Below are 26,736 nucleotides of genomic sequence, written 5' to 3'. Positions count from 1 at the left end.
TAGAATATAATGCAGCCCCCCTCTTATAGTATATTGCAGCCACCCCTTGAATAATGCAGCCACTCCACAGAATATAATGTAACCCCCCCATAGAATATAATGCAGCCCCACCCCCCATATAGTATAATGCAGCCCCTCCATAGAATATATGGCAACCCCCTCATAGGATATAATGCAGCCCCTTATATAGTATAATGTATCCCCTCCATAGAATACAATGTAGCCCTCCTCATATAGTATAATGCAGCCCCCATCGAATATAATAAATATAATACAGCCCCCATAGAATATAATGTAGCCCCAAATAGAATATAATACAGCCCACCTCCCCATAGAATATAATATAGCCCCCCATATTATAGAACACATCCTCCCCCTATAGAATATAATGTAAAATGTACCCCCCATGGTATATAACACAGCCGCATAGTATATACCCCAGCCCACCATGGTATACAGCACAGCATGGTATATAGCCCACCATGGTATAATACAGCCCAGCATGGTATATAACCCCCCCAGAATGGTATAATGCAGCCCAGCATGGTATATAGCCCCCCAGAATGGTATAATACAGCCTAGCATGGTATATAGCCCTCCAGAATGGTATAATACAGCCCAGCATGGTATATAGCCCCCCAGAATGGTATAATACAGCCCAGCATGGTATATAGCCCCCCCAGAATGGTATAATACAGCCCAGCATGGTATATAGCCCCCCCAGAATGGTATAATACAGCCCAGCATGGTATATAGCCCCCCCAGAATGGTATAATACAGCCCAGCATGGTATATAGCCCCCCAGAATGGTATAATACAGCCCAGCATGGTATATAGCCCCCCCCAGAATGGTGTAATATGGCCCAGCATGATATAATACGGCCCAGCATGGTATATAGCCCCCCAGCATGGTATGATACAGCCGAACGTGGTATAATACAGCCCAGCATGGTATATAGCCCCCCCCCCCAGCATGGTGTAATACAGCCCAGCATGGTATAATACGGCCCCCCAGCATGGTATGATCCAGCCGAGCATGGTATGATCCAGCCCAGCATGGTATGATCCAGCCCAGCATGGTATATAGCCCCCCCAGCATGGTATGATACAGCTGAGCATGGTATATAGCCCCCCCAGAGTGGCCCCACAGTCCAGTACTCACACTGATTTAAAAAAAAAAAAACAAAAAAAAAACCTGTCCTCACCTTCTCCTCGTGCCTGCGCTGCTGGCTGCTCCTGTCTCCTCCTGCTCTGTCTGGCACACAGTGAGAGTGCGATGACGTCATCACACCCCCGCTGTGTCAGAGGCAGAGTGGGGAATGATGGGAGAGGGAGCGTCAGCTGACACTCTCTCCTCCATCACTGCCTGCTTCAATGCGGCGGGAGTCGGCGCTGGTGGCAGGCGGGCCCCCCTGCCTCACAGGGGCCCCATAGCGGCTGTGTGATGTCCCACTGGCTGGGGGCCCCTGGAGGAGCGGGGGCCCTAGGCAGCTGCCTGGTCTGCCTGCCCCTAACGCCGGCCCAGGCCGCACCTAATCTGAGGTGTCTGAGGCTGCCAGTAGTAATGTGACAGTGGGTTGTGGCACAGCAGTGACACTAGTCAAAAGGCAGTCCAAGACCTTGCTCTGCTGCTGTGTCTCAGAGGTGCTGGTATATAATGCCTATTGAAATGCTGTTTCTGAGACTATCATCTTCTTCTCTTCAGTAGGAAGAACTGGAGCTCATCCTGGACGGTGCTGGAAGGGGGAATATTGACATTTTTCAAAGATGCAAAAAACCTTTCTTCCAACAGTCTGGTGAGGTCTTTAATATGGAGGGGTGATGTGGATTATGTGGGTGAAATATGGATTTTAAGGTTGCAATGTGGATTATTGCTTCTGATGGGGATTATAGATTCTAAGTGCATTATAACGGGTTTATAATAACATTTGCTTATAATGGAGAGATTATAGCAAGGTGGATTAGGGTTATCTAGAGGATGTGCATTATGGAGAGTGCTGTAGATTATACTGTATATGTGGGATGTAGATTGAAATTATATGGAGAAATATGGACTATGGAGAGTTTATAATATATAGAGGAGGCAGATTATCCTGATGAACATTTCACTAGCTTGTATATAGTCTGGTCTTTTCTGTGGGAACATATGGATGCGAAATCTGGACAATAAAACACAGACGAATAATCGTCTGCAAAATGTGGTGTTGGAGATGGATGTTATCAGTATCATAGATGGCAAAAAGAACAAACATCCATCCATTTTGGAACAAATCAAGCCAGACACTTGAAACAAGGATCACCAAGCTACAGACTATTTAATTTGGACACATACGAAGAGGGCAATCACTGTAGAAGGACGACATGGTGGGAAGATTAGAAGGAACAAGTCGAAAAAAGACCAGCAACCAGGTGGCTTGATGCTATCACAATAGTGGCGGCGAAGACCCTGGTGGGCCTATCTAGGCTTGTGAAAACCAAACGAGAAGAGCCGAGCATGTGATCAAAGCAATGCGGGATGAGAAAGTATATAAAGATAAAATACCTTTATTAACATAGCGGTAAAGGGTAGCACCACAAACAAGAGGAGTCCGCACCATAAAAGTAAAAAAGAATATACGGTACATATGCAATAAAACAATACTAAAAAAACAAAACCCCAAGGTAACAATTTATCAAAAAATATACAGTGCCTTGCGAAAGTATTCGGCCCCCTGGAACTTTTCAACCTTTTCCCACATATCATGCTTCAAACATAAAGATACCAAATGTAAATTTTTGGTGAAGAATCAACAACAAGTGGAACACAATTGTGGAGTTGAACGAAATTTATTAGTTATTTTAAATTTTTGTGGAAAATCAAAAACTGAAAAGTGGGGCGTGCAATATTATTCGTCCCCTTTAACTTAATACTTTGTTGCGCCACGTTTTGCTGCGATTACAGCTGCAAGTCGCTTGGGGTATGTCTATCAGTTTTGTACATCGAGAGACTGAAATTCTTGCCCATTTTTCCTTGGCAAACAGCTCAAGCTCAGTGAGGTTTGATGGAGATCGTTTGTGAACAGCAGTTTTCAGCTCTTTCCACAGATTCTCGATAGGATTCAGGTCTGGACTTTGACTTGGCTATTCTAACACCTGGTTACGTTTATTTGTGAACCATTCCATTGTAGATTTTGCTTTATGTTTGGGATCATTGTCTTGTTGGAAGACAAATCTCCATCCCAGTCTCAGGTCTTGCAGACTCCAACAGGTTTTCTTCAAGAAAGGTCCTGTATTTGGCTCCATCCATCTTCCCATCAATTTTAACCATCTTCCCTGTCCCTGCTGAAGAAAAGCAGGCCCAAACCATGATGCTGCCACCACCATGTTTGACAGTGGGGATGGTGTGTTCAGGGTGATGAACTGTGTTGCCTTTACGCCAAACATATCGTTTGGCATTGTTGCCAAAAAGTTCGATTTTGGTTTCATCTGACCAGAGCACCTTCTTCCACATGTTTGGTGTTTCTCCCAGATGGTTTGTTGCAAACTTTAAACAACACTTTTTATGGATATCTTTGAGAAAAGGCTTTCTTCTTGCCACTCTTCTATAAAGGCCAGATTTGTGCAGTGTACAACTGATTGTTGTCCTATGGACAGACTGTCCCACCTCAGCTGTAGATCTCTGCAGTTCATCCACAGTGATCATGGGCCTCTTGGCTGCATCTCTGATCAGTCATCTCCTTGTTTGAGATGAAAGTTTAGACGGACGGCTGGGTCTTGGTAGATTTGCAGTGGTATGATACTCCTTCCATTTCAATATGATCGCTTGCACAGTGCTCCTTGGGATGTTTAAAGTTTTGGAAATCATTTTGTATCCAAATCCGGCTTTAAACTTCTCCACAATTGTATCACAGACCTGCCTGTTCTGTTCCTTGGTCTTCATGATGCTCTCTGTGCTTCAAACAGAACCCTGAGACTATCACAGAACAGGTGCATTTATATGGAGATTTGATTGCACACAGGTGGATTATATTTATCATCATTAGTCATTTAGGACAACATTGGATTATTCAGAAATCCACAATGAACTTCTGGAGTGAGTTTGCTGAACTGAAAGTAAAGGGGCCGAATAATATTGCACGCCCCACTTTTCAGTTTTTGAATTTCCACAAAAAATTTAAAATAACCAATAAATTTCGTTCAACTTCACAATTGTGTCCCACTTATTGTTGATTCTTCACCAAAAATTTACATTTGGTATCTTCATGTTTGAAGCATGATATGTGGGAAAAGGTTGAAAAGTTCCAGGGGGCCAAATACTTTTGCAAGGCACTGTATATACCGTACTATGTATAAAAATATGTTATGCATTTTATTGTGCACAAGAAAATATCAAGAATTGAGAAATGTATCTCTATTGGGGTACATACGGTCTTATAAGTAATAAGAAGTACAAAAAATGTCTTAATATGTATTACAATGTGTCTGGAAAATATATATCATACCATGTGTGTAGAGATTGCTGTGCAGTATGGGTAATATAGGAGTTCCAGGTGAAAAAAATGGAAAGTAAATGGGAGAAAAGGTATTACTCAGGTGCAAAAGCACATGATTGTAGGTAATAGTTCAATCAGTATATATTTATGCTCACTAAAATGAAAGTAGTGAGTACCATACAGGAATGCAGTAGACGGTAAGGTAGTACCTATGGAGCACAAAGCTGCAATATATCCGGGGGCATAACGGCACAATGGTGTAATGAGATAATAATGAAAAGGGATAGTGATGGATAATAATGAGGAAAGGTGATAAATACAATGTGAGGGTGTAATGAAAATAAGTGTGGCCAATAGAGTGTAATCACCAATGTACAAGATATGCAAAATTATGAAGCATGTGTCCATGTATAGGTCTCCCTATACATGTGTGTGTATTTACATACGTATGCATAAATATATTTCTCCTGAAAGGGGTTTTTAATATTGCTTTATTGCATAGATATGTATATTCTCTTCTACTTTTATGGTGCGGACTCCTCTTGTATGTGGTGCTTCCCTTTACCCCTATGTTAATAAAGGTGTTTTATCTTTATATACTTTCTCATCCCACATTGCTTTGATCACGTGTTCCTCGCTTCTCGTTTGGTTTTCACTTCTCTGACTTGTCTACCATGATATATACCACTTGCCTCACAAATTATTAATCTGTTGATTTTGGATCCATATCTCCTGCTGTGATCAGTATCTATCGTATATCTATCCTTTTTAGGCTTGTGCATGATTGATCTTCCTACAGAGTGTTCATCAAGTCGCCATGGCTTGAGATGGAGCCAAAGGCCTTAGGAAAGGAAAAACAAAAACCTACATTATGTACATAGTAAAATATAGAATATTTGGGTCTATGTAGAAACATATTAATTCTCTAAGTGATATGCTACCAGGAGTGTACATAATATAGGAGGATGTAAATAATGTTCTTGGTTCATTATACAAGTGTAGCATGCTCTTCATGCAATATAGGAATGGGGCCCCCAATGTTAATCCTGACATTTGCACCCTCACATTTCATGATTTTTTTTTTTTTTTTTTTTTTTTTTTTATAAAATGTCTCTTTTGTTTTCTTGAATTTCAGAAGCAATCTCAGCTTATTGTCCCGGAGCACACAGTCAGGTTACTGGGGGCATCACTCGGCTGGGCCAACAAGGACAAGTCCAGTAAAAAGCACGTCATAGAAGTGAGTGCCGCAAACCCATATGTATTATGTACCCAGGGTATCCCCCATCACCTGTGTCCTGTATTATTTGCCCCGGACACTGACAGTCTAAGGCTATGTGCACACGGTGCGGATCCGCAGCGGATTTGGCCCTGGGATCCGCAGCAGAACTGCAGGTGATGTACAGTTCCATTATAGCCTATGTAAACAAAAAACTGCTGTGCACATGCTGCAGATTTTTCTGCGCAGATTTCGTGCGGAATAAAAGAAGCAGCATGTCACTTCTTTTGTGTGGTTTTGCTGCAGTTTTCCACCTGCTCCATTCTACAAATCCACAGGTGGAAAACCGCACAAAAAAATGCACTAAATCCGCAGGTCATTTGACCTGCGGATTTAGTAAAATCCGCGTGGAAAAATCCGCGTGAGGATCCGCACCGTGTGCACACAGCCTAATAGTATGAAAAGAAATCTCCAATCGTCCATTTTATCAATTAAGCATAAGTATGATTTTTAGGACCCAACATATAATGTAGTAGCGACTCTGCTAAACATACTAAATAGGAGAACCCGGAGTCAAAGCTACATAAAAAATTCATAATTATATTAAATACACAAAAAAAACACATTTTATAAGAGACAAAAATTGGGCAACAGGTAAGGGATGACTGCAAACAGTGACAACCCAGACATTAAGGGCCCCGTCACACATAGTGTCTCACCAGCGATGCCGACAACCATATGAACGTGTCAGGATCGCTGGTGTGTCACTACATGATCGCTGGTGAGCTGTCAAACAGGCAGCTTCACCAGCGATCAGCACCAGCGACGCCGAGCGCGCGGCATCGCTGTGTACTTTAGTTACCAGAGCGCTGATGCAGGGAGCTGGTAACCAAGGTACACATCGGGTTTCTAAGGGACGTGCATCACTTAGAAACCCGATGTGTACCTTGGTTACCAGCTCCCTGCATCAGCGCGCTGGTAACTAAGGTACACAGAGGGTTTCTAAGCACTGCCCGGTGCTTAGAAACCCTGCATTTAACTTAGTTACCAGCGTGCTGATCGCTGGTCTCCCGCCTGTCACACGCAGCGATGCGTGCTGGCCAGCGGGAGATCAACGATCAAAAAAATGTCCTGGCTATTCCAGGACAATCAGCGATAACCGGCAGGGAGGCCGGTCAGTGTCACACACAGCGATCTCGCTGGTGAGATCGCTGTTGCATCACAAAACTTGTGACTCAGCAGCACACGACGGGGGCTTAAAGCAGCACGGGGACGGGGGCTTAAAGCAGCACAGTAGCACTACATAGAGTTAACAAACAATGGGTGCTAGAAAATCACTAATGTCAATAAATATAAATAAAGTGCATTTCTCCCATATGCAAAGTTGCAATCAATATTCAGAAAGAGTCTGCAGAAGAAGAATGCGTATAAGAAGAGTCAGGGATGCGCATATGTCTCAAAGAGACAGTGTAATAGTCTAGTTTATTATCCATTGCTACCCTTCTGTATTATCATTGTTCCACTCCGTAAGTAATCGTGACCTCCAGACCTTCTCACATATCCATATTAAATCGCGTTTGTTCTGTGTCCAATATTTTTTTTTTTTTTTTTTTTCTCTTTATCGATGTTTCCAAATTCCTCTGTAAGGCTGGTTTCACATTTGCGTTTTTTTTCACGGTATTTTAGCGCTAAATAGCGCATGCGTTTTTTTTCCCTATACTTTGCATGGGATGCGCTTATGTGCGCATACACATGCGTTTGTATGCGTTTTTCCGCGCATGCGTTTTTTTGCGGTATGCGCTCGGGCGCACAAAATGCAACCTGTTGCATTTTTTGGGCGTCCGACTTGCCTCAAAAAAACGCATGCGCGCGCAATGCGTTTTTTTACAGCAAGACACCCATTATAAGTCTATGGGTGCGCATATGTGCGCATTGGCATGCTTATGTATGCGTTTTTTTGCACATGTGTTTTTTTTTGTTAACAATGGAATTTAGGGGTTTGGGTTAGAGTGGGGGTTTAGGGTCAGGGTTAGGGTTAGGGTCAGGGTCAGGGTTAGTTAGGGTTTAGGGTTTGGGTTAGGGTTAAGTATGGTTTGGTTAAGGGTTAGGGTTAGGGTCAGGGTTAGGGTTAGGGTCAGGGTCAGGGTTAGTTAGGGTTTGGGTTAGGGTTAAGTATGGTTTGGTTAAGGGTTAGGGTCAGGGTTAGGGTCAGGGTTAGGGTCAGGGTTAGTTAGGGTTTAGGGTTTGGGTTAGTAAAGTCATGGTTTGGGTTAGTGTGAGGGGCCACCTAATGTTTGGAAAAAACGCAAATGCGGTAAAAACGCATACAAACGCATAAAAACGCTGCGTTTTTTTCATGCATGCTCATAAAAATGCTTGAAAAAAACGCAGCAGTTGTATGCTTTTGTATGCGTTTTTTCAATGCGTTTTTTTGCGGGAAAAACGCGCTGCAAAAAAAAGCAAGTGTGAAATTAGCCTAAGATAAGTGTTTTTCTAGTCCATACTGCCTCCAGTGGCTACTGCTGGTTATTGCTCTGCAGCAGTTGTGTATTGAAATGGTCTTTAAACTAACGTGGTTGTTCTAACTTTTCTCCAGCTGAGAACGCGCGATGCATGCGAGTATCTGATTCACCACGACTCTGAGGCCATCACTAAAGATTGGTTTACATCAATAAGCAAAAGTATCGGCAGGAACGTGAACATAGTAAGTGTTTGGCCTGGACGCTGCCTCCTCGTGACTGACGGGAGCCTCGTCTAATTACCAAAGCCTTAGAGGGGTTTTCCCATGAACAAAACATAGCTTTTGGAATAATAATGATTTCCATAATTGGGTGTGATTAAATAAAATGTTCCTGTGCTGAGATAATCTTATAAATGTGTCCCTACTGTGTAATGGCTGTGTCTTACCGTGCAGGGACATGGTGTGATCATACCACAGCTCCTGGGCAGGGGAGGAAGCAAAAGACAGTACACAAACATTACAACACAGAGATTACAAATGATTCTTTTTGTCAGGTAAAGCATGTCCCTGCCTGTTTTAAACAATGTATTACTTCAAAGAATAATTTGCGATCCCATGCTGTAATATCTGTACTTTTTTTTTTTTTTTTTTTTTTTCTCCTCCGCTTCCCCTGCCCAGGAGCTGTGGTAAGATCACACCATGTCCCTGTACTGTCAGACACAGACATTACACAGTACACAGCAGGGGCACATTTAGAAGATTATCTCAGCACAGGAACATTTTATTTAATCACATCCAATTGTGGAAGTTGTTATTATTCCAATAACTATTGATTAAGATTAATGGGGTTTTCCCAAACACAAAAGTTAAGTCTGATAATAAACCTGCATGTCGGATGGACATAGTTGTATAGGTTAAAAAACACAGGTCCATCAAGTTCAGCTGTTCTGCGTTCTCTATCTCTACATTATTTATAACCCACAATGTCCTTTTTGTTGTGAGAAAAGCATTCAGCCCTTTTGATAAATTCTGATATAGTATCTACTACTTCTTGCGGTCGCGCATTCCACAGTCTGACTACTCTGACTGTAAAGAGCCATTTCCTATTTAGCTGCCGGAATCGCCTTTCTTCCACACATGAGTGCCTCCTGGTCCTTAGTAATAAATCAGTCATTTGTATTGACCACACATGTATTTATACATATACAGTGGCTTGAGAATGTATTCAACCCCCTTGGCACTATTCATGTTTTGCTACCTCACAACCTTTAATTTCACTGCTTTTTTTTTTTTTTTGAGAGTTTTCATCAGTTCATGTAAAGAACATGCCTACAGCTGTGAACATTTGGCTTTTTTTATTGTGAAGCAAACAACAAATAGGACAAAATAATGAAAATTTCAGTGTGCATAACTATTAACCCTCCCCCCAAGTCAGTACTTTGTAGAGACTCCTTTTGCGGCCATTACAGCTGCAATTCACTTTGGATAAGTCTCTCTGAGCTTTCCATATCTTGCCACTGGGATTTTTGACCATTCCTCAAGGAAAAACTGCTCCTGCTCCTTCAAGTTAGATGGTTTACTCTGGTGAACAGCAATCTTCAAGTTCGACCACAGATTCTCAATTGGATTAAGGTCTGGACTTTGACTAGGCCACGCCAGAACATTTACATATTTCCCCTTAAACCACTCAAGTGTTGTATTAGCAGTATCCTTTAGGTCATTGTCTTGTTGGAAGTGAACCTTTGTCCAAGTCTACTAATCACTGGCAAGACTGAAACAGATTTTGCTCAAGAATATCCCTGTATTTCGCACCATCCATCTTCCCCTCGTATCGGACCATTTTGTCTGTTCCTGCTGTCAAAAAACATCCCCACAGCATGATGCTGCCACCACCATGTTTCACTGTGGGGATGATATTTTTCTTCACTCTAAGTGAAGCTCTGTCCCAGTCTCAAATTACTGACAGGCTGAAACCCACCAGCATCTTCGTCTTCTTTAAGTCACCGCTTTGATCCCACGATGCGATCTTGTGACTGACCTAAGTTTCCAATTCATTAATTTTGTTTTTTGTTTATAAGACTTCTTGCATTCTCCAGAAGTCATTTAATACTATTAGCACATTTATTATACCTACTCACCTCCCTACTTTTCCTGTCTATCCCAGGACCCTAAATCGCCATTGACCTCTACTGTTTCCCACTGTGTACAGAATATGGAATAGCCTGAAAAGACAATCGCATGCTCCCTCCCGCCAGATCCTAGCTTATCCCCTTCATACGACCAGGTGATCGCTGCCAGGTGTTCAGCTGACATGACACCTGGCACTCACTGCTAGAAGCGGTGCCTGCACTTCTGGCAGTTTAACTCTCTCTAGGTGCTGCAATCAATATCGATAGCCACATTTAGAAAGGCAAAGGGAGGGGTGGCTCCTCTGCCTTCCAGTCGGCACACCCCTCAACATCATCGCAAAGCGCTGATCGTAGCCATGGAACCCATTGTCGTCATGACGACATCCGAGTCACCAGGGCTAGCATGTTAGTTGGATCATGCATGATCTAACTAACTTGTTTCAGTGCAACACTGACTGCTCATAAAGCATTGCAATGCTCCTGCATTGCTATGCTTTATACCTGCGATCAGAGGGCTAAAACTGATAGTCCCATAGTTGGACTAAGAAGAAAAAAAAAAAAAAAAAAAAAATTGAAATTTTTTTGGGAAAAAATCACATTAAAAAAAGTATGAAAAATTAAATTAAAAAGTATACATTTTGTATTCTGGAGCGACCCGACCTATAAAACTGTTCCACTAGTAAACCCTTTTGTGAACACCGTAAAAAACTATGCATTTTATTCCACTTTTTGTTTGGTGGTATGATGAAAAAGCAATCAAACACGAATGTAAACAAAAATGGTATCCCTGGCAACAACATATTGTCCCGCAAAATAAAAGCTACTGTACAGCTCAATCATTGGACAAATAAACGTATAACTCTCAGAATACAGCGATGCAAAAATGTTTCTATAAAGTAGTAACCCCTGGCGGAAGATTCCCTATAATGAGGCAGATGGAGGCACTGTGGACGTCGTCTGATCTGTGATCCGGCACCAGTGTCCGTCTTTTTAGGCGAGCATAAAAGTGCTGTTGGCCACAGTTTTATGCACCTCTGGAAAGAAGGATATCCTTGAGCAGAGGCCAGTCGGAGTCAAGCGTAACTGCTGCCTCATACTAGTGAATGGATCCCTTGGGGGTTTCCTTGGAATCGCGTCACTCGGAGATTTAGGTGGTAACCCTGATGTAAGCATTCAGCATAGCGCGCCGGATAAATGTGAACCCAAACGTTATGTAATATGTTCCCAACAAAAGCTACAACTCAGTCCTCAAAAAAAGCAAGTCCCCACTCAGGTTCATAATCTGTTAACGGAAATATAGGGGGCTTCCATGTTACTGGTAGCACAAAGGCTCTTCACCCCCCTCCAAAAGAAATCCAGAGAATTTTGCACTTTCAAATCCAAATGCCCCACAGTGTGTCTAAACCACATTTGGCATCCACATGTTTGGCATTTTTGTAGAGGTGGCAGCCCTCCTTTTTTTTTTTCACAGCTCAAAGTTATAAACTTCTGTAAAGTGCCTTGGGGGTACAAGGTGCTCATCACACATCTGTATACATTGATTGAGGGATCCAAAGGTGGGTCACTTGTGGTTTTTTTTCCACTTTTTAGGCACATCAGTGGTTAAAAGCTCCTCCATCCATGTGACCATTAGCCCTCCCTATTGAGGTGCAGCTTGTCCCTACTGTAGAGCCTGTAATCGACAGAGAAGTCGGCCCAGTTCTCCATGAACCCAAACTTATTTATCCCCCTAAGTTCCCACTGTTTTTCTAGTGACACTCGTTGCACCAGCTGTATTTCTGAAAAACACCACCTAGTTCCCTGTAATCATTTTTAAGGCCCTTCTACCTCTCTCTAACTTTGTCATTAGTACCGATGTGTACCATGACTGCTAGGTTTTCCCCAGGTCCACCCAGAAATCTGTCTATCCGATCCTCAATATGTGGAAACTAGAGCACCCGGCAGACAACACACTGTTTGGCATTCACTGTCTCTGTGACAAATGACCCTGTCTGTCTGCCTAATTAGAGTCCCCTACCACCAACACTTGTCTGGCCTTTGCTGCACTCCTGTTTACCTTCTTCCTAAAGCATTTTCCTTGTTCCTAGGAGCAATGTCCTGCTGTAGTGATCCTAGACCCTGGCCTACGTTCCCAATATCAGCCAAACGGGCATATTTACTATGTTATGCCAGATCAGGACTGGGTTCCCTGGCACTTTCCCCCTATCCTTTCTTCTGTCTGTCACAAAGCTACCTACTTCTAGGCCCTGACCTTCCCAACCTCTGTTCTCCTATATATTTAGATCCATTATCCGGGCTTCCAAATATGCAACACGCTAACATTGACTGCAGATATATTCACCTTCAAAAGCCTACTCAAGCCATGCATACATCTTACAAGATGCACACCTAGTAGCATTGTCCATGGATCACATATTTGGGTGCATTTATACATCTGTGGGCAATGTCCGATTGATGTTCGAGATATAAAATGGCGATGAGCAGTACAGAGAGTACCAGAAAAAAGCAATGTGGAAACAGACAAAAAATATCACACCTTAGTTTCATATGCATCACTCTTGCCAATGGTTCGGAGGAGTTTGAGGTCTCCTAACGTGGTAGGTCGTGTCTTTCACATTACTGATGTTCCGTCTAGCTGAAATTATTATCATTCCTGTTAGTGTCAGGATAATTTTATTGTTCAGAACTTCTCATGAATCTGTAACTTTTTTTTTTCTAGTCCTCAGATTATGCCTCAGAGAATGAGACTGAGTCGCTGAGTGATTTTGGATCAACCGAAAAGTTGGGCATAAAAGATGAGAAGAAGAATTCTGGTAAGAAAACCTGAGGTGGTGGACAGTGGTAAGAATGGTAGCTGGAGTTAAAGAAACACAGGATCCTGTTCCACCAGCCATGTCTGTAGTTTATGGCCTCTGGACTAGAGCCCTGACTACCTGCCAGAATCCTTGCCACTACTTCTGCTTGTTATGATATCTTGCGTGCGTTATGCCACAATGATGATGTGCCAGGCCTACTAATCAAATGAGGTGCCAGGACTTTGGTCCGGCGATCACAGATTACTGACATGGCCGCTGGCCCAAGGTCTTGGGATTCCTTTTGCTCAACTTCAGTAGCATTATAGTGTATTTTGCCTCAGCGCTCTCCAGCAGCTTTGCACATGATTTAATTCCTGAATCTTCTGCAGCCAAACAGAAACATGGCATGTAGCTCAGCAGGTTAAAGTAACATAAGGGTGGAAGCTTCTGTGATCTAGTAACCAAAGATTTGCTTTTTGCTGTCAGATGCTCTTGTAGTAACCACACAAGCTAGCAGCTGCAGGAGGTAGATTGCCATCCTTCCACCTTAGCAGTGAGTGGATGCATAGATTTTATTTATGTAATTATTGTTATTCTGTAATGTCTTTTATTGTCTGTACAAGTCCCATCTAAAATGTAAAGTGCTGCGGAATATTTTGGTGCCATAGAAATAAGATGATGATTATTATTCCGAGTATTGGGATCAGAGGACCTCCTTACCATCTACAATGGGATCCTCATGTCTTATGTATCTACAGGTCAGAACTCGGACAGTGACCGCAATGTGAGGTCAAAACTGAGGAAGTTCCTACAGAGAAGACCAACATTACAGTCCCTCCGAGACAAAGGTTACATTCGCGGTAAGAAGAAATGTCCTTACTGCACTCATGCCCCTCCCATGTGCCTGCCATGCACTGACATCTTCATTATTTCTCCACAGACCAAGTCTTTGGCTGCCACCTGCATCACCTGTGTGATCGTGAGAAGAGGGATGTGCCTGAGTTCGTCAGCGAGTCCATTGAGGTGGTGGAGAAAAGAGGTAAGTTCATGGTCCTCACCCCTTCTTGATGGTGGCTGCCAGCTGTCCCAATATGTCTGAAATATAATCGTAAGGTTGAAGAACTTTGTGCTAAAGTGGTATTTAAAGAGACTGTGATAATTGAGACCACTCTATTAAATTGCACAGCTGTAAGTGGTCAGGGGGAAATATAGTTGTTTGTTTTCTAGCGCCTATAGTTCTAGAATACTGTACATGCACAACTGGTGGTTTACAGTACATGACATTATTTAGCAATGCATAGCAGAGTATAACTAAACATGGCTCAGAGACACAAGTACAATGGGAGTGAAGATGGATACCTATTGAAGAATGATGGGCACCTACCACTTTTTTCTGTGGGGTAGGCTGCGATGAGGCAGTAGCCTTCATGTGAACCGTAATGGTAAATAACCACCAGCACAAGCCATTATTCATCTGGCGTGATACCACTGGAGGATTTCTGGTGGTTACACAGTTCCCTAGGCTTCAGTAAAAGACTAAGAACTTCTACATCCTCAAGTGTGAGGGCAACTGCCAAGTTATGTCCCTCATGTAGAGACTGTAACCATTATGCTCGTATCATCACGCTATATAATTTCTGTAATAGTTAGCCACTTTTACTTCACAAGTTTCTGTTTCATCATTTGGGGATGTAGGTTTGGACATTGATGGCTTATACCGTATCAGCGGGAACCTAGCAGTCATTCAGAAGTTACGCTATAAGGTGGATCATGGTGAGTGTGTGTATATATGGGATCCAGTTACCCCTGAGGAAGCAATGATGGCGATGATACATGTAGGATGTGTGGGTATATGTATGTATATTATATTTACATACAGTGGCTTGCAAAAGTATTCACCTCCTTGGATTTGTACATATTTTGTCACATTGCAACCTGTGTTGAAATATTTTTTGTAATCCGATTTGTCTGTGATGCATCAGCACTAAATAGCCTGAGTTGATGAAGTGTGAAAATATAGGCCTTTGGGAAATAAAAATTGGCATGTGCATATGTATTCACCCCTTTTTCGTTGAAACCCCTAAAAATTTCTGGTGCAAGAAATTACCTTTTATAAGTCACATGCTTAGATTACACACAGGTGGACTAACTTTCACGTGGTCTGTCAGTATGTACACACCTTTTCTGAGAGGCCACAGAGGCTGCAACACCATTAAGTAAGAGGCACCACTAACCAACCATACCATCAAGACCAAGGAGATCTCCAAAAAGTCAGAGACAAAGTAGTGGAGAAGTATACGTCAGTGTTGGGTTATATATAAAAAAAAAAAAAAAAAAAAAAAAAAAAATGCCAATCTCTGATGATCACTAGGAGCACCGTCAAATCCATCATCAAATGGAAAGCACATGATACCACAACAAACCTGCCAAGAGAGGCCACCCACTAAAATTCTCAGCCCAGGCAGGGTGTCACGATCCATTTTTGGATCGAGGTCAGATCTGGATCCTCATATATAACCTTTTTTCTTTTCAGATAGGGACCTGGAAAACGAGAAATGCCTTAACGGGGCTTCCAGGTACACATAACTTGACCATTTTATGCGCTAAACTTTCTCAATTTTTCATATTTCTAATGCAGTAATGCAATTCATTTTTCATATTTGCATGTTATGGCGTTAGTGTGCTTCCTTTTTTGCTTGAATGTATATGAGTTGGGGACTCTAGGTTAAGCACCTGTTCACACAATGTTTATGCTTGGATGTGACTGTCAGTTTTTGAAATTTGTCTTTTTTCCTTTCAGGCCATTGGGGGTTAACATCAGTTTTTGCCCCCGGTGGCCGCTGGTGTTACTACAAGTTTAGTTAGTCTGCTGGTGGGTTTTTGCCCCCAGTGGCCGCTGGTGTAATTGCATGGCTGGTCCATCTGTTGAGGCATGTGGAAACCACTCCCACCTTCCTATAAAAGCTCACCAGGTGCACCAGCTAACTGTTGGTGATATTGTTCCTCTTCCTCTTTCCAACCAAGCTGGAGTCAGGAGCAGGCTGTGTTGCAGTGGAGCTCTAGCCATTTCCTTGTTCTGGTACCTAACTCTGCTGTTCGGTGCTTAGCAGCAGACCAAGCTAAGTTCTGTTTTTCAGTTGATATTTCCCCCTGGTGTCTGTTTTTTCTTTCCTTTGGTTCAGGTGTAGTTGTCTGTTTTCCCTGTCTCACCTCCTGGGGAGGGGGTTGGGGGTTTAGCTCAGGGCTAAATAGGAGATAGGAACAGGTCGGAGACTTGGGCCTCACAACCATTAAGTGTACCCCTAAGTTAAGGAAAGTCAGGGCACCCCCTTTAGTCTGAGTGGCTGTTCAGGGGCCTTGGTTCCTCGTCCCCTATCTTCCCACTACTGCCCCGTGACACAGGGAGGGCATTAATCAAAGAGGCAGCACAGAAACCAAAGCTAATCAAAAGTAACCCTGAAGGAGCTGCAGAGTTCCCAAGCAGAGAGTGGAATATCTGTCTATACGACCACAATAAGCCGTACACTCCTCCTTACACATAAATTGTGAATTTTGTTCTGTGTTCACTAAAAGACCTGTCGGAGACTCCCCAAAGATATGGAATAAGGTGCTGTGATCAAATGCGACCAAAATTTTTGGACACCAAGGTAAATGCTATGTGTGGTGTCAAACCAACACAACTCGTCACAAAAACACCATCCTGACAGTGAAACATGGTGGTGGCAGCATCTTGCTGTGGGGATGTTTTTCAGCAGCATGGACAGGGAAAATGGTCGAGGGGAAGGTGGATGGTGTTAAATACAGGCATATTCTTAAGCAAAACCTTTTCAGTCTGTCAGGAATTTGAGACTGGGACATTAGGTGAACTTATAGCAAGATAATGATCGAAAGCATACTGCTAAAGCAACACTCGAGTGGTTTAAGAGGAATCGTGTAAATGTTTGGGAGTGGCCTAGTCAAAGCCGAGACCTTAATCCAATTGGGAATCTGTGCTCAGACTTGAAGATTGCTGTTCATCAGAGGAAACCATCTAACTTGAAAAAGCTGAAGCAGTTTTGCCTTGTGGAATGGCTAAAAAATCAAGATGGCAAGATGTGGAAAGCTCTTGGAGATTTATCCAAAGTGACTTGCAGCTGTAATTGGCACAAAAGAAGCTCTACAAAGTACTGACTTTAGGGAGGTGAATAGTTATGCACACTGAAGTTTTCAGTTATTTTGTCCTATTTGTTGTTTGCATCACATTAAAAAGAAAACCTAAAGTTCACAGTTGTAGGTGCATGTCCTTTGCTACTTTTACACATGCCAAGTTTTTTTGCGGCCTGTTTTTGCGGCCGTATTCCCGTGATTTTTGCCGTCTACCGCAGAAACAGGCCCTAAAAAACCTTCTCGGATCGTCATTTTTCCCTGTTATAACAAATAGCAGGGAAAAAATTGGCGATCCGCAAATATGGTGTACCGCAAAAACAAGCTAACGTTTTTGCGGTACCATTGAAATGCATTGCGGCCGTGTCTGTAAGCCGTGAAAAATATCGAGCAACCTAGATGTTTTTTCATGGCCGCAAATACAGCCCTCACGGCCATAGGGAGCACGGCCTTCCTACTAATTTTTGCGGCCATATAGAAATGCATTGGGGCCGCAAAAACAAGGCAGGTGTAAAACCAGCCTAAAATAAACTGATCCAAACCCTCAATTAAATCAGTGAAATTCCAGGTTGTAAGGTAGCAAAATATGAAAAATACCAAGGTGGGTGAATACTTTTGCAAGCTACTGTGTGTGTGTGTATATATACACATACATTGTATATGTGTGTGTATATAATTATATTATTAATATATTATTAAGCACATCGAATATATGTGCAAACATCAAGGGGACAATCTGCAAAGATTGTATATTCTAGGTTTGCATTCTAATATATATATACTAGCTATGAACCCATTCTACGCCCGGGTGGCGAGGATTTTAATTGGTATATGGTCTGCCATCCTGGTATGTGCTGCCACCCTCCTATGCTGGTACGCATGGCACCCCTCATTCCTATCCTGGTATGCATGGTACCCTCACCCCCCCCCCCCCAATCCTGGTATGCATGGCACCCTATTCTTCATCCTGGTACACATGGCACCCCTCATCCCTATCCTGGTATGCATGGCCCCCTCACCCCCTATCCTGGTATGTATGGTCCTCTCATCCCCCAATCCTGGTATGCATGGTACCCCTCATCCCCCAATCCTGGTATGCATGGTCCTCTCACCCCCCAATCCTGGTATGCATGGTACTCCCACATCCCTATCCTGGTATGCATGGTCCCCTCACCCCCTATTCTGGAATGCATGGTACCCCTCATCCCTCAATCCTGGTATGCATGGTACCCCTCATCCCTCAATCCTGGTATGCATGGTACTCCCTCATCCCTATCCTGGTATGTATGGTCCTCTCACCCCCCTATCCTGGTATGCAAGGTACCCCTCATCCCCCAATCCTGGTGTGCATGGTACCCCTCATCCCCCAATCCTGGTATGCATGGTACTCCCTCATCCCTATTCTGGTATGCATGGTATCCCTCACCCCCCTGTTCTGGTATGCATGGTACCCCTCATCCCCCAATCCTGGTATGCATGGTCCTCTCACCTCCCCTATCCTGGTATGCATGGTCCCCTCACTCCTATTAAAACTACACACATCCCCAAAAAAATATTTATACTCACCCTTCGTTCCTGTGCTCCAGCGCTGTCACCACGTTCTGCTGGAGGAGGAGTCTGGCGCCGGAATACGCGCATGCACATAGCGCTATCCGGCGGCATATTGCTGAAGACACACTGCAAGTGTGTCTTCAGTAAAATGGCGCTGGATCGCACTATGCGCATGCGCGATTCCGGCCACACTCCGACCCCGGTCTCCGATCGCAGAGAAGCGCCGCGGCAACGCTGCTCCTGGTCAGGAAAGTATGGCGCCGGACATAGCGGTATGCAGTGTGTATGCGTACCGCCATCTCCGACGCCATACACACTCCTCTCCATGCTGGCTCATTCTGTCTGGAGCCAGACTGCGCAGGCGCATCGCGCTTGCGCAGTCTTTAAAGGCTCCGGACAGAGTGACGCTTATATATATATAATTATTTTAGAATGCAAACCTGGAATAAAAGTAAAGGACGAAGGGGAGACCCCCAACTATGTGTTCTGTACATGACCCTCTATCAGGCATCTCTATCATTTCACAGGTGAAAACTTTAGCTTAGATGATGGTCGATGGGAGGATGTCCACGTGATCACTGGAGCGCTGAAGCTGTTCTTCCGTGAGCTCCCGGAACCACTGTTCCCTTTTAGTCATTATCAGCAGTTTGTTGAAGCGATAAGTAAGTCCTTGTCCCATTTGGCTTCTGGGATTGAGAGGGAAACTCAACAATGTGAGGGTTTTCTATGTCACTTGGATCCCCTACTTGGTTCTTAAAAAGCTTTGGCCTAGCCCCAACACTTTATACAGACTTAAGTGATGTATTTGCTTGAGCTGGGGTCTTTATTGCCCATGTGTAACCAGGGTAAGGCTGTCCCTTTTTTGCTGGGCCCCTCCACTACTTTATCGTCTTCCCATCAGCAAACTCCCTTTTTACTTGACTTCTCGTTCTGTGCTAGAAATAAGTGATCAGAGCCAGAAGATCCGACGTCTGAAGGACCTGGTCCTATCGCTGCCGCTGCCCAACCTGGAGACCATGAGGCTTCTGTTCAGGCATCTGTGCAGGTTAGTGGATAGAAAATACAGTATGGACATAGAGATTTAAGTCCCTCTTCTTTTTCTTTCTCATTTGGGTATTTGTTGTCTTTCACCAAATTTATCAAAATCGAATTGATGGTTCATGAATTTTGTGTAAAGTAAAACTGGTCTTTTGTTTTTTAACCTTTTAATTGCTTATTTTATTACTACATGCATACAATGATGCCAGGGAGGACTGGAGTACATTTAATGTTAACTTTAGCGACTTTTCAACAGATTCATCATTTGTGATTTTTAGAAAACATCTGGAAATCATAAACCCTGTCCACAATAGCAAAATAATTTAAAAAAAAAAAAAAAACCCTTTAAAAAAGGAGCACATTGAAAGTGGAAATAGGAGCAAATGGAAAAACTGTTGACAAACAGCCCAAAAAAAGTACAAATGCACTAATGAATTAGCCCCAATTTTAGATAACCCCAAATGAGCGATGTACAGGCGGGTCGCCCTGGAGTTCGAAACCTCCATCAACAAGACAAAACGAGGAGCAGATATAAAGAACACCTTTGTGTAGAATCGTATGTGGATGACCCATTCATTTTCACCCCTTCTCAATGTAGAACAAAATAATACATCTGATGTCGGATTCGGGTGTACCCAGGGGGCTTTGGAATGGAATCTGAAATACACAGGAGATATCGGCTGTATTATACAACTGTAATCCGCCTGTAACACAAGTGACCAGAGCGACCTGTTTAATCATTTAAATGGTGCTATCAGTCCCTGATGCCGGTGCCTCGGCCAATTTGCCCATCTGCAAAGCGTGCTGATAGATTTCATGGCCACCAGGCTCCTGCTGAAGGTTTCCCTTGCTGCCGTCGTGGTCCTCTTTTGAAGCTCAGGTTATGGCTGGACTTCATAGAAGAATTGCAATATTCAAAACAAACGATTCCAGTCCCTGAAGTAAAAAATAGTTTTGTACTGTATGTAAAAATTAGTTTTGTACAAATTAGTAGATCGCTGGGGGACCCAGCAGCAGGATAAATTTTCGATAAAAGCATATTCCCATATCATTCATGATCAGTGTAGGACTGGGTTGGCAAAGGCCCACCGGTAACATTGATTCCTGGGGCCCACTGTTCTGCTACATGCAAAAATAATCTGACCCTAGTACACAAGTTAACTTTTGCTTTTATATAACATTGACTTGGCTAGATTGTTTAATAAATGATTAGAGGATACTTTTTTTTTCCTGCAAGTTGTGAATCAAGTGTAATAGCACTACTCCTTAGCATTCCTTCACAGGGCATACCGGAGGATTCTCCTGTTCTCCATTGGGCCAGTCCGAACCTGTACATGATGTATCCAGAGAACATGCACTTTTACAAAACCCTGGCCCATGACTGCGCTGCTGTAACTGAATAGACAGCAGATCAGTAAAACTAATGAATTTTTTTTTTTTTGTGATTTCAGTGTCATCGAACATAAAGACGCAAACCGGATGTCAGTCCAGAGTGTCGCCATTGTCTTTGGACCAACCCTACTGAGGCCTGAGTTGGAGGGTAGTAACATCGCCATGAACATGGTCTGCCAAAACCAAATAGTAGAGCAGATACTCATCCAGTACAAGTTCATATTCAGCAGCTGAGCAAACGATTGCCGACAGTGACATGAAGGCGCGGGTCGCCTGACGACGTCTCCATATTTAATGTATAGACTACTCCTCATGTACATATTCTGAATCAGCTTCATGGCACAGGATAACCTACCCAGCTACAGGATGAGGACTTCTTGCCACTGTTTGCTGTGAGCAGACGACGGAGACGTGCACCTTATGCTCCATGTATCTGCATAGAATAATGAGACTGATGTTGTAATATTAGAGGGGCTCTCGGGAAGTAGATGACTTGATGTTACTGGCAGTAACATTGGGGTCTAATGTTTTTGTATAGAGACGTCCACCTGTAGGCAACCTTGTTTTCCTCCTTCTCTCACTGGAGTCAGCCGCTTCTGCACCTCCAGTGTCAACACATCTGGGTGTGCACTGTTGGTGACCGCAACCGCAGTGTGTACTGAGCCTGTTGGGTGTATATGCTGATGAGGTAGACACCCAAAAGTGTATACTGTCAGCTAAGTGCACAGCCGAAGGTTTGGTTCACACCACGTTTTATGGTCTCTGTTTAACATATACACGTGGTCAAAATTGTTGGTACCCCTTGTTTAATGACACAAAAACCCGCAATATTGATGGACATAACTTGAATCTGACAAAAGTAATAATGCTTTAAATCAAAAATCTATGGAAATGAACAAATGAAAATCAGACATTGGTTGTCAACCATGCTTCCACAGAATTAAAATAAATAAATAAAACTAATGAAATAGGCCTGGACAGAAATGATGGTAATCTTAAGTTAATATTTGTTGCACAACTTTTTGAGGCAATCACTGCAATCAAACGATTCCTGTAACTGTCAATGAGACTTCTGCGTCTCTTGACAGGTATTTTGGCCCATTCCTCTAGAGCAAACTGCTCCAGTTGTCTCATGATTGAAGGTTGCCTTTTCCAGATGGCATGTTTCAGCTCTTTCCAAAGATGCTCAATAGGATTTAGGTCAGAGCTCATAGAAGGCCACTTCAGAATATTCCAATGTTTTCCTCTTGGCCATTATTGGGTGATTTTTAGCTGTGTGTTTTGGGTCATTATCCTGTTGCAAGACCCATGACCTGCGAATGAGACCAAGCTTTCTGACAATAAGCAGCACATTTCTCTCTAGAATCCCTTGATAGTCTTGGGATTTCATTGTACCCTGTGCCAGATGCAGCAAAGCAGCCCCAGAACATGACATAGCCTCCTCTATGTTTCACAGTATGGACAGTGTTCTTTTCTTGATATGCTTCATTTTTCTGTCTATGAACATAGAGATGTGCCTTGCCAAAAAGTTCCATTTTTGTCTCAGCTGTGCATAGCACATTGTCCCAGAAGCTTTGTGGTTTGTCAACATGTAGTTTGGCAAATTCTAGTCTGGCTTTTTTATGATTTTTTTTTTTTTACAATAATGGTATCCTTCTTGGTAGTCTCCCGAGGAGTCCACTTTGGCTCATACAACGACGGATGGTGCGATGTGACACTGATGTTCCTTGATCCTGAAGTTCACCTTTAATCTGCTTCAAAGTTTTTCTGGGCTCGTTTGTTACCATTCATATTATCCGTCTCTTTGATTTGTCATCAATTTTCCTCCTGCAGCCACGTCCAGGGAGGTTGGCTACAGTGCCATGCAGCGTAAATTTCTGAATAATATGTGCAACTGTAGTCACAGGAACATCAAGCTGCTTGGAGATGGTCTTATAACTTTTACCTTAACATGTTTGTCTATAAATGTCTTTCTAATCTCCTGAGTCACCTCTTTCCTTTGCTTCATCTAGTCCATGTTGAGTGTGATACACACCATGTCACCAAGCAGCACAGTGAGTATCTGTAGCCCTCTATACAGGCCCACTCACTGATTCCAAGATTGTAGACACCTGTGATACTAATTAGAGGACACTCTTTGATTTAACATGTTCCTTTTGTCACATTATTTTCAGGGGTACCATCATTTCTTAACAGGCCTGTTTCATGAGTTTAATTTTTTTTTAATTCTGTGGAAGCATGGTTGAAAAGCAATGTCTGACTTTCATTAGTTCATTTTCATAGATTTTTGATTTATTATTACTTTTGTCAGATTCAAGTTATTTCTGTCGCCATTGTGGGTTTTTCTGTAATTAAATGACGGGTACTAACAAGTTTGACTACATGTGTATGTTGGGAACTTTTCTAGGCTTATGTTAGTGTCTGGGTAATATATGGATGCTGTGATGGATATCTAATATGAGTAACTGTAGACTTTTTGAAGGTGATCCGTGGGCTGATATATGCTGGCCAATCCACGAGCTGCATGATTTTAATTGTATATTTAAAATCCAGTTTCAGAGGGAAAACCTAATTTAAAAGTCACTAGGATCATGGATGACTAGTCAGACAGGCGGGTCACTGGTTACTTCTTCCCACTAAATGCCAATGACTAACAGGTCTCTCCCTATATGTACTCATGCAGGAATAGACATGTAACTCCAGGGCAGCGGGTGGGGAGAAGCCGTCAGGAATCTGCCTGTCTGAATAGTCTCCCATGTAACTTGGTCCCCTGCGGCCTGTAAACTGTTTTTATGTGAAACGTTGCATTATTTCAGAGTTAAGCATATATTGCTGACAACATGTAACAAGTGTCTGATAAAAGCTGCCCGTTGAACATAACTATAGTAGGTGCAGGGGTTGCACCTGGTCCCTGATACCTGGGGGGGGCTCAAAAGTCCCTTTTGGCCCATATGGAAAGATTACTACTCCATAAAGACCTGTGTTTGGGGCCTGTTGGCGGTCTGGTTTTAGGGGCTCACAAGCTCCCAGTTGCACCTCTGTATGTTATTATTGTCTCTAGGTCACAGATGCCATTGTTAAACATCCATTTAACAGATCTGTCACCCATGGCATCCATTTAATGGATCTGTCATTAAAAGCTATTTTAGCCTATCAGAAAGCCCCTTTTGAAACGTTACTGATCAGTAATTAAATAAAAATTAAAGTCTAGCCATTGCAAAGTTATGAAGCTTTGTAATAATTTTTTTTTTTTTTTTTTTCTCCCCTGAACCCCATGTTGAAAGTTCAAGCTCTTCAAGTAGCTGTTTTGAACTGCAGCTGTAGTAAGAATCCATACTCGGGCAGAGTTTGTAAATAGTGTTTGAGTATGGATTCTTGCTAGAGCAGCAATTCAAAGCAGCTACAAAAGGAGAATGGTGCCAAGTGCAAACATGGCATTTTTACCATGGTGTTTGGGGAAAAATGTTGCAAAGATTACCTACAAAAATATTTTTTTTGTTTTCAAAGAATACCTCTGTTGGATTCACTATGGTCACGTCCATCACCCCTATACCTTCAAGTTAAGGAACAAAAGTATACATTTTAGCTTACTGTGCTATTCTATGTTTTTTTTTGTTGATATACTTACACACTGATTTAGGCAAATGACAAAAAGTACTTTCTATAGGCCTTCGTCTGGCAATATAGTCCTATAGACAGGAGATTCCCCAGCTGTAAATGCTAAATATAGGGATAGGGTATAGCCATTTTCTAAGAAATGCAGAGAATTGGCACATGCCAAGTGTGTGAAGGCAGGTGCTGCCTCTGAACAAGTCTGTGCAACCACGTCAAAAATGTATGGTGTCACTTTTTCTTTCTTTGTAGATGTAAAAGGCGCTGAGCGCTGATCTGATTACATCCTCAAATACTCACTTGTTTTATCCCATTTATACAGTGCGTTTGTTTTTCTTTGGTGTCAGGTGAATGTATAATGTGGCCCTGCTCTGCACCCCACATCCTGATCTTCCTTATTCTGCCCCCATTTCTCCTTCGTCTCATTGGGGGACACAGAGACTGTGGGTGTGTGCTTCTGCCGTCTGGAGGCCGACACTAAGTGTACAAAAAAAGAGTTAGCTCCTCCTCCGCCGCATACACCCTCGCCCCTAGGCCGGGCGTAACTCAGTTTTTGCTTAGTGTCTGATGGAGGCACACGCAGTCTGGAGCTCCAGACTAGATTTTTTTTTTTTTTTTTTTTCCCTTTTTTTCTATGAAGATAAGACAGGGGCGACGGATCCTATAGAGAGGATCCGATCTCCCCAAATCATCAACGGGCGACCACGTGTGAGTAACCCTCCACGTGTCCTCTCCCGCACCGAGGGACACATCTGGGACTTTTTGCCAGACAACTATTTTTTAAAAGAGGGGCAACGCGTCCTGATAAGAGGATTCGGTTTCCCCATAACTTCATCAGGCGAGCACGTGTGAGCAGAACCAGGGGTCAGCCTCCACGTTGTTCCTCTCCTACAACAACAATGTATGGAGGCCCCTTCCACCCCTTGGTAGTGAGTCCAGGGGCTGAATTGGAGGCGCAGGTGAGCCGATCTAGTTTGTGGACGTGGCGAGTACAGGGGGAAGAAACCGGTACCAGAAGTCCCCCCCCCCCCCCCCCCCCTGCCGGGGATGGAGCCCACGGCGGATGGCCCTGCTCACCTTTAATATTTGGGGGATCCGCTCCTGGAGCGCACCGCAAGTTTGCCCCGGTGAGTAACGGTAGCCAGAGTGGCGTTGCAACCGGACGCCGCACACCGCGTGTACCGGAGTGCGGCCGGAAGCCCGCCGGCGGCCGCGGCCCCGCTGCAGGAGGAGGTCCGTGACTATCGCGCGAGGCCGCGCGCCGACTTCCGGTGGTAGCCGGAAGTCCCGCCCACTGACGTCGGGGAGACGCGCTGTATAGGAGCAGGAGGCCTGGAGGTCAAGGGGTGGAAAATGGCGGGCGCACAGGTCCCGGAGAGGAGACTTCCGCCCTACCACCTCGCGTCCACGCATCCGGAGCTTCCCGGGGTACTTCAAACAGGAGTGGGACCCTGCCGGTGGGTGAGTGTAACTCCGTTTGGAGAACCGCACTGGTTGTCAGGGAAGGGGTTACCCTCCTCCTCCTTCTACCCTGCCTTCAGCCTGTGCAAGTATGTCTGCCAAAGGGAAAGCTCACTCTTTCCTTTACGCGGTTTGCGTGTCCTGTGGGGTCAGGCTGCCAAAGGCACAGGCGGGTAAATATTGTGAAGCCTGCGAGTCGGAGCGCGCCCAGGAGCCCCCCACTGTTTCTGAACCCAGGGGTCAGGACCCCCCGGAATGGGCGGTGTCCTTATCGCATTCTATGCTGTCCCTTACAAGGGCAATTGAATCCCTTCAAGGCCCGGGCAGGAACAAGGATGGTGGTCTGCCAGCGGAAGAGAGCTCGTCCTCGTCTCAGGACCCTCCAACCATTAGAGGTCGCTCCAGTACCAGGCAAGCTCATATCAAAAGGGCTCGTTCCCCGTCGGCCGGGCCCTCCGGGGCTTCG

General features: G+C 43.7%; 1 protein-coding gene across 7 annotated transcripts in view; it reads left to right on the top strand.

Annotated features, from left to right (window-relative positions):
- ARHGAP27 (Rho GTPase activating protein 27) overlaps nucleotides 1-25,126 on the top strand; it is a 125,337-nt gene extending 100,211 nt beyond the window's left edge. For 6 of the 7 annotated variants that reach the window (XM_073580493.1, XM_073580494.1, XM_073580499.1 and 3 more), the window contains 10 exons: nucleotides 1,706-1,796; nucleotides 5,608-5,709; nucleotides 8,285-8,392; nucleotides 12,998-13,091; nucleotides 13,832-13,933; nucleotides 14,014-14,112; nucleotides 14,769-14,846; nucleotides 19,295-19,429; nucleotides 19,707-19,812; nucleotides 21,257-25,126. In XM_073580493.1, coding sequence (XP_073436594.1) covers nucleotides 1,706-1,796; nucleotides 5,608-5,709; nucleotides 8,285-8,392; nucleotides 12,998-13,091; nucleotides 13,832-13,933; nucleotides 14,014-14,112; nucleotides 14,769-14,846; nucleotides 19,295-19,429; nucleotides 19,707-19,812; nucleotides 21,257-21,431 — 1,090 coding nt within the window. In that variant the 3' untranslated portion in view covers nucleotides 21,432-25,126. The remainder of the gene's footprint in view (nucleotides 1-1,705; nucleotides 1,797-5,607; nucleotides 5,710-8,284; nucleotides 8,393-12,997; nucleotides 13,092-13,831; nucleotides 13,934-14,013; nucleotides 14,113-14,768; nucleotides 14,847-19,294; nucleotides 19,430-19,706; nucleotides 19,813-21,256) is intronic. The other variant, XM_073580495.1, reaches the window with a different exon arrangement.
- Nucleotides 25,127-26,736: the final 1,610 nt, after the last annotated feature.

Source organism: Dendrobates tinctorius, unplaced genomic scaffold (genome assembly GCF_039654945.1).
Source record: "Dendrobates tinctorius isolate UK_male_01 unplaced genomic scaffold, ASM3965494v1 ptg000065l, whole genome shotgun sequence".
NCBI lineage: Eukaryota > Metazoa > Chordata > Amphibia > Anura > Dendrobatidae > Dendrobates > Dendrobates tinctorius.
The sequence above is the reverse complement of the archived record's forward strand: the minus strand, read 5'-3'. Positions and strand labels throughout refer to the sequence as shown.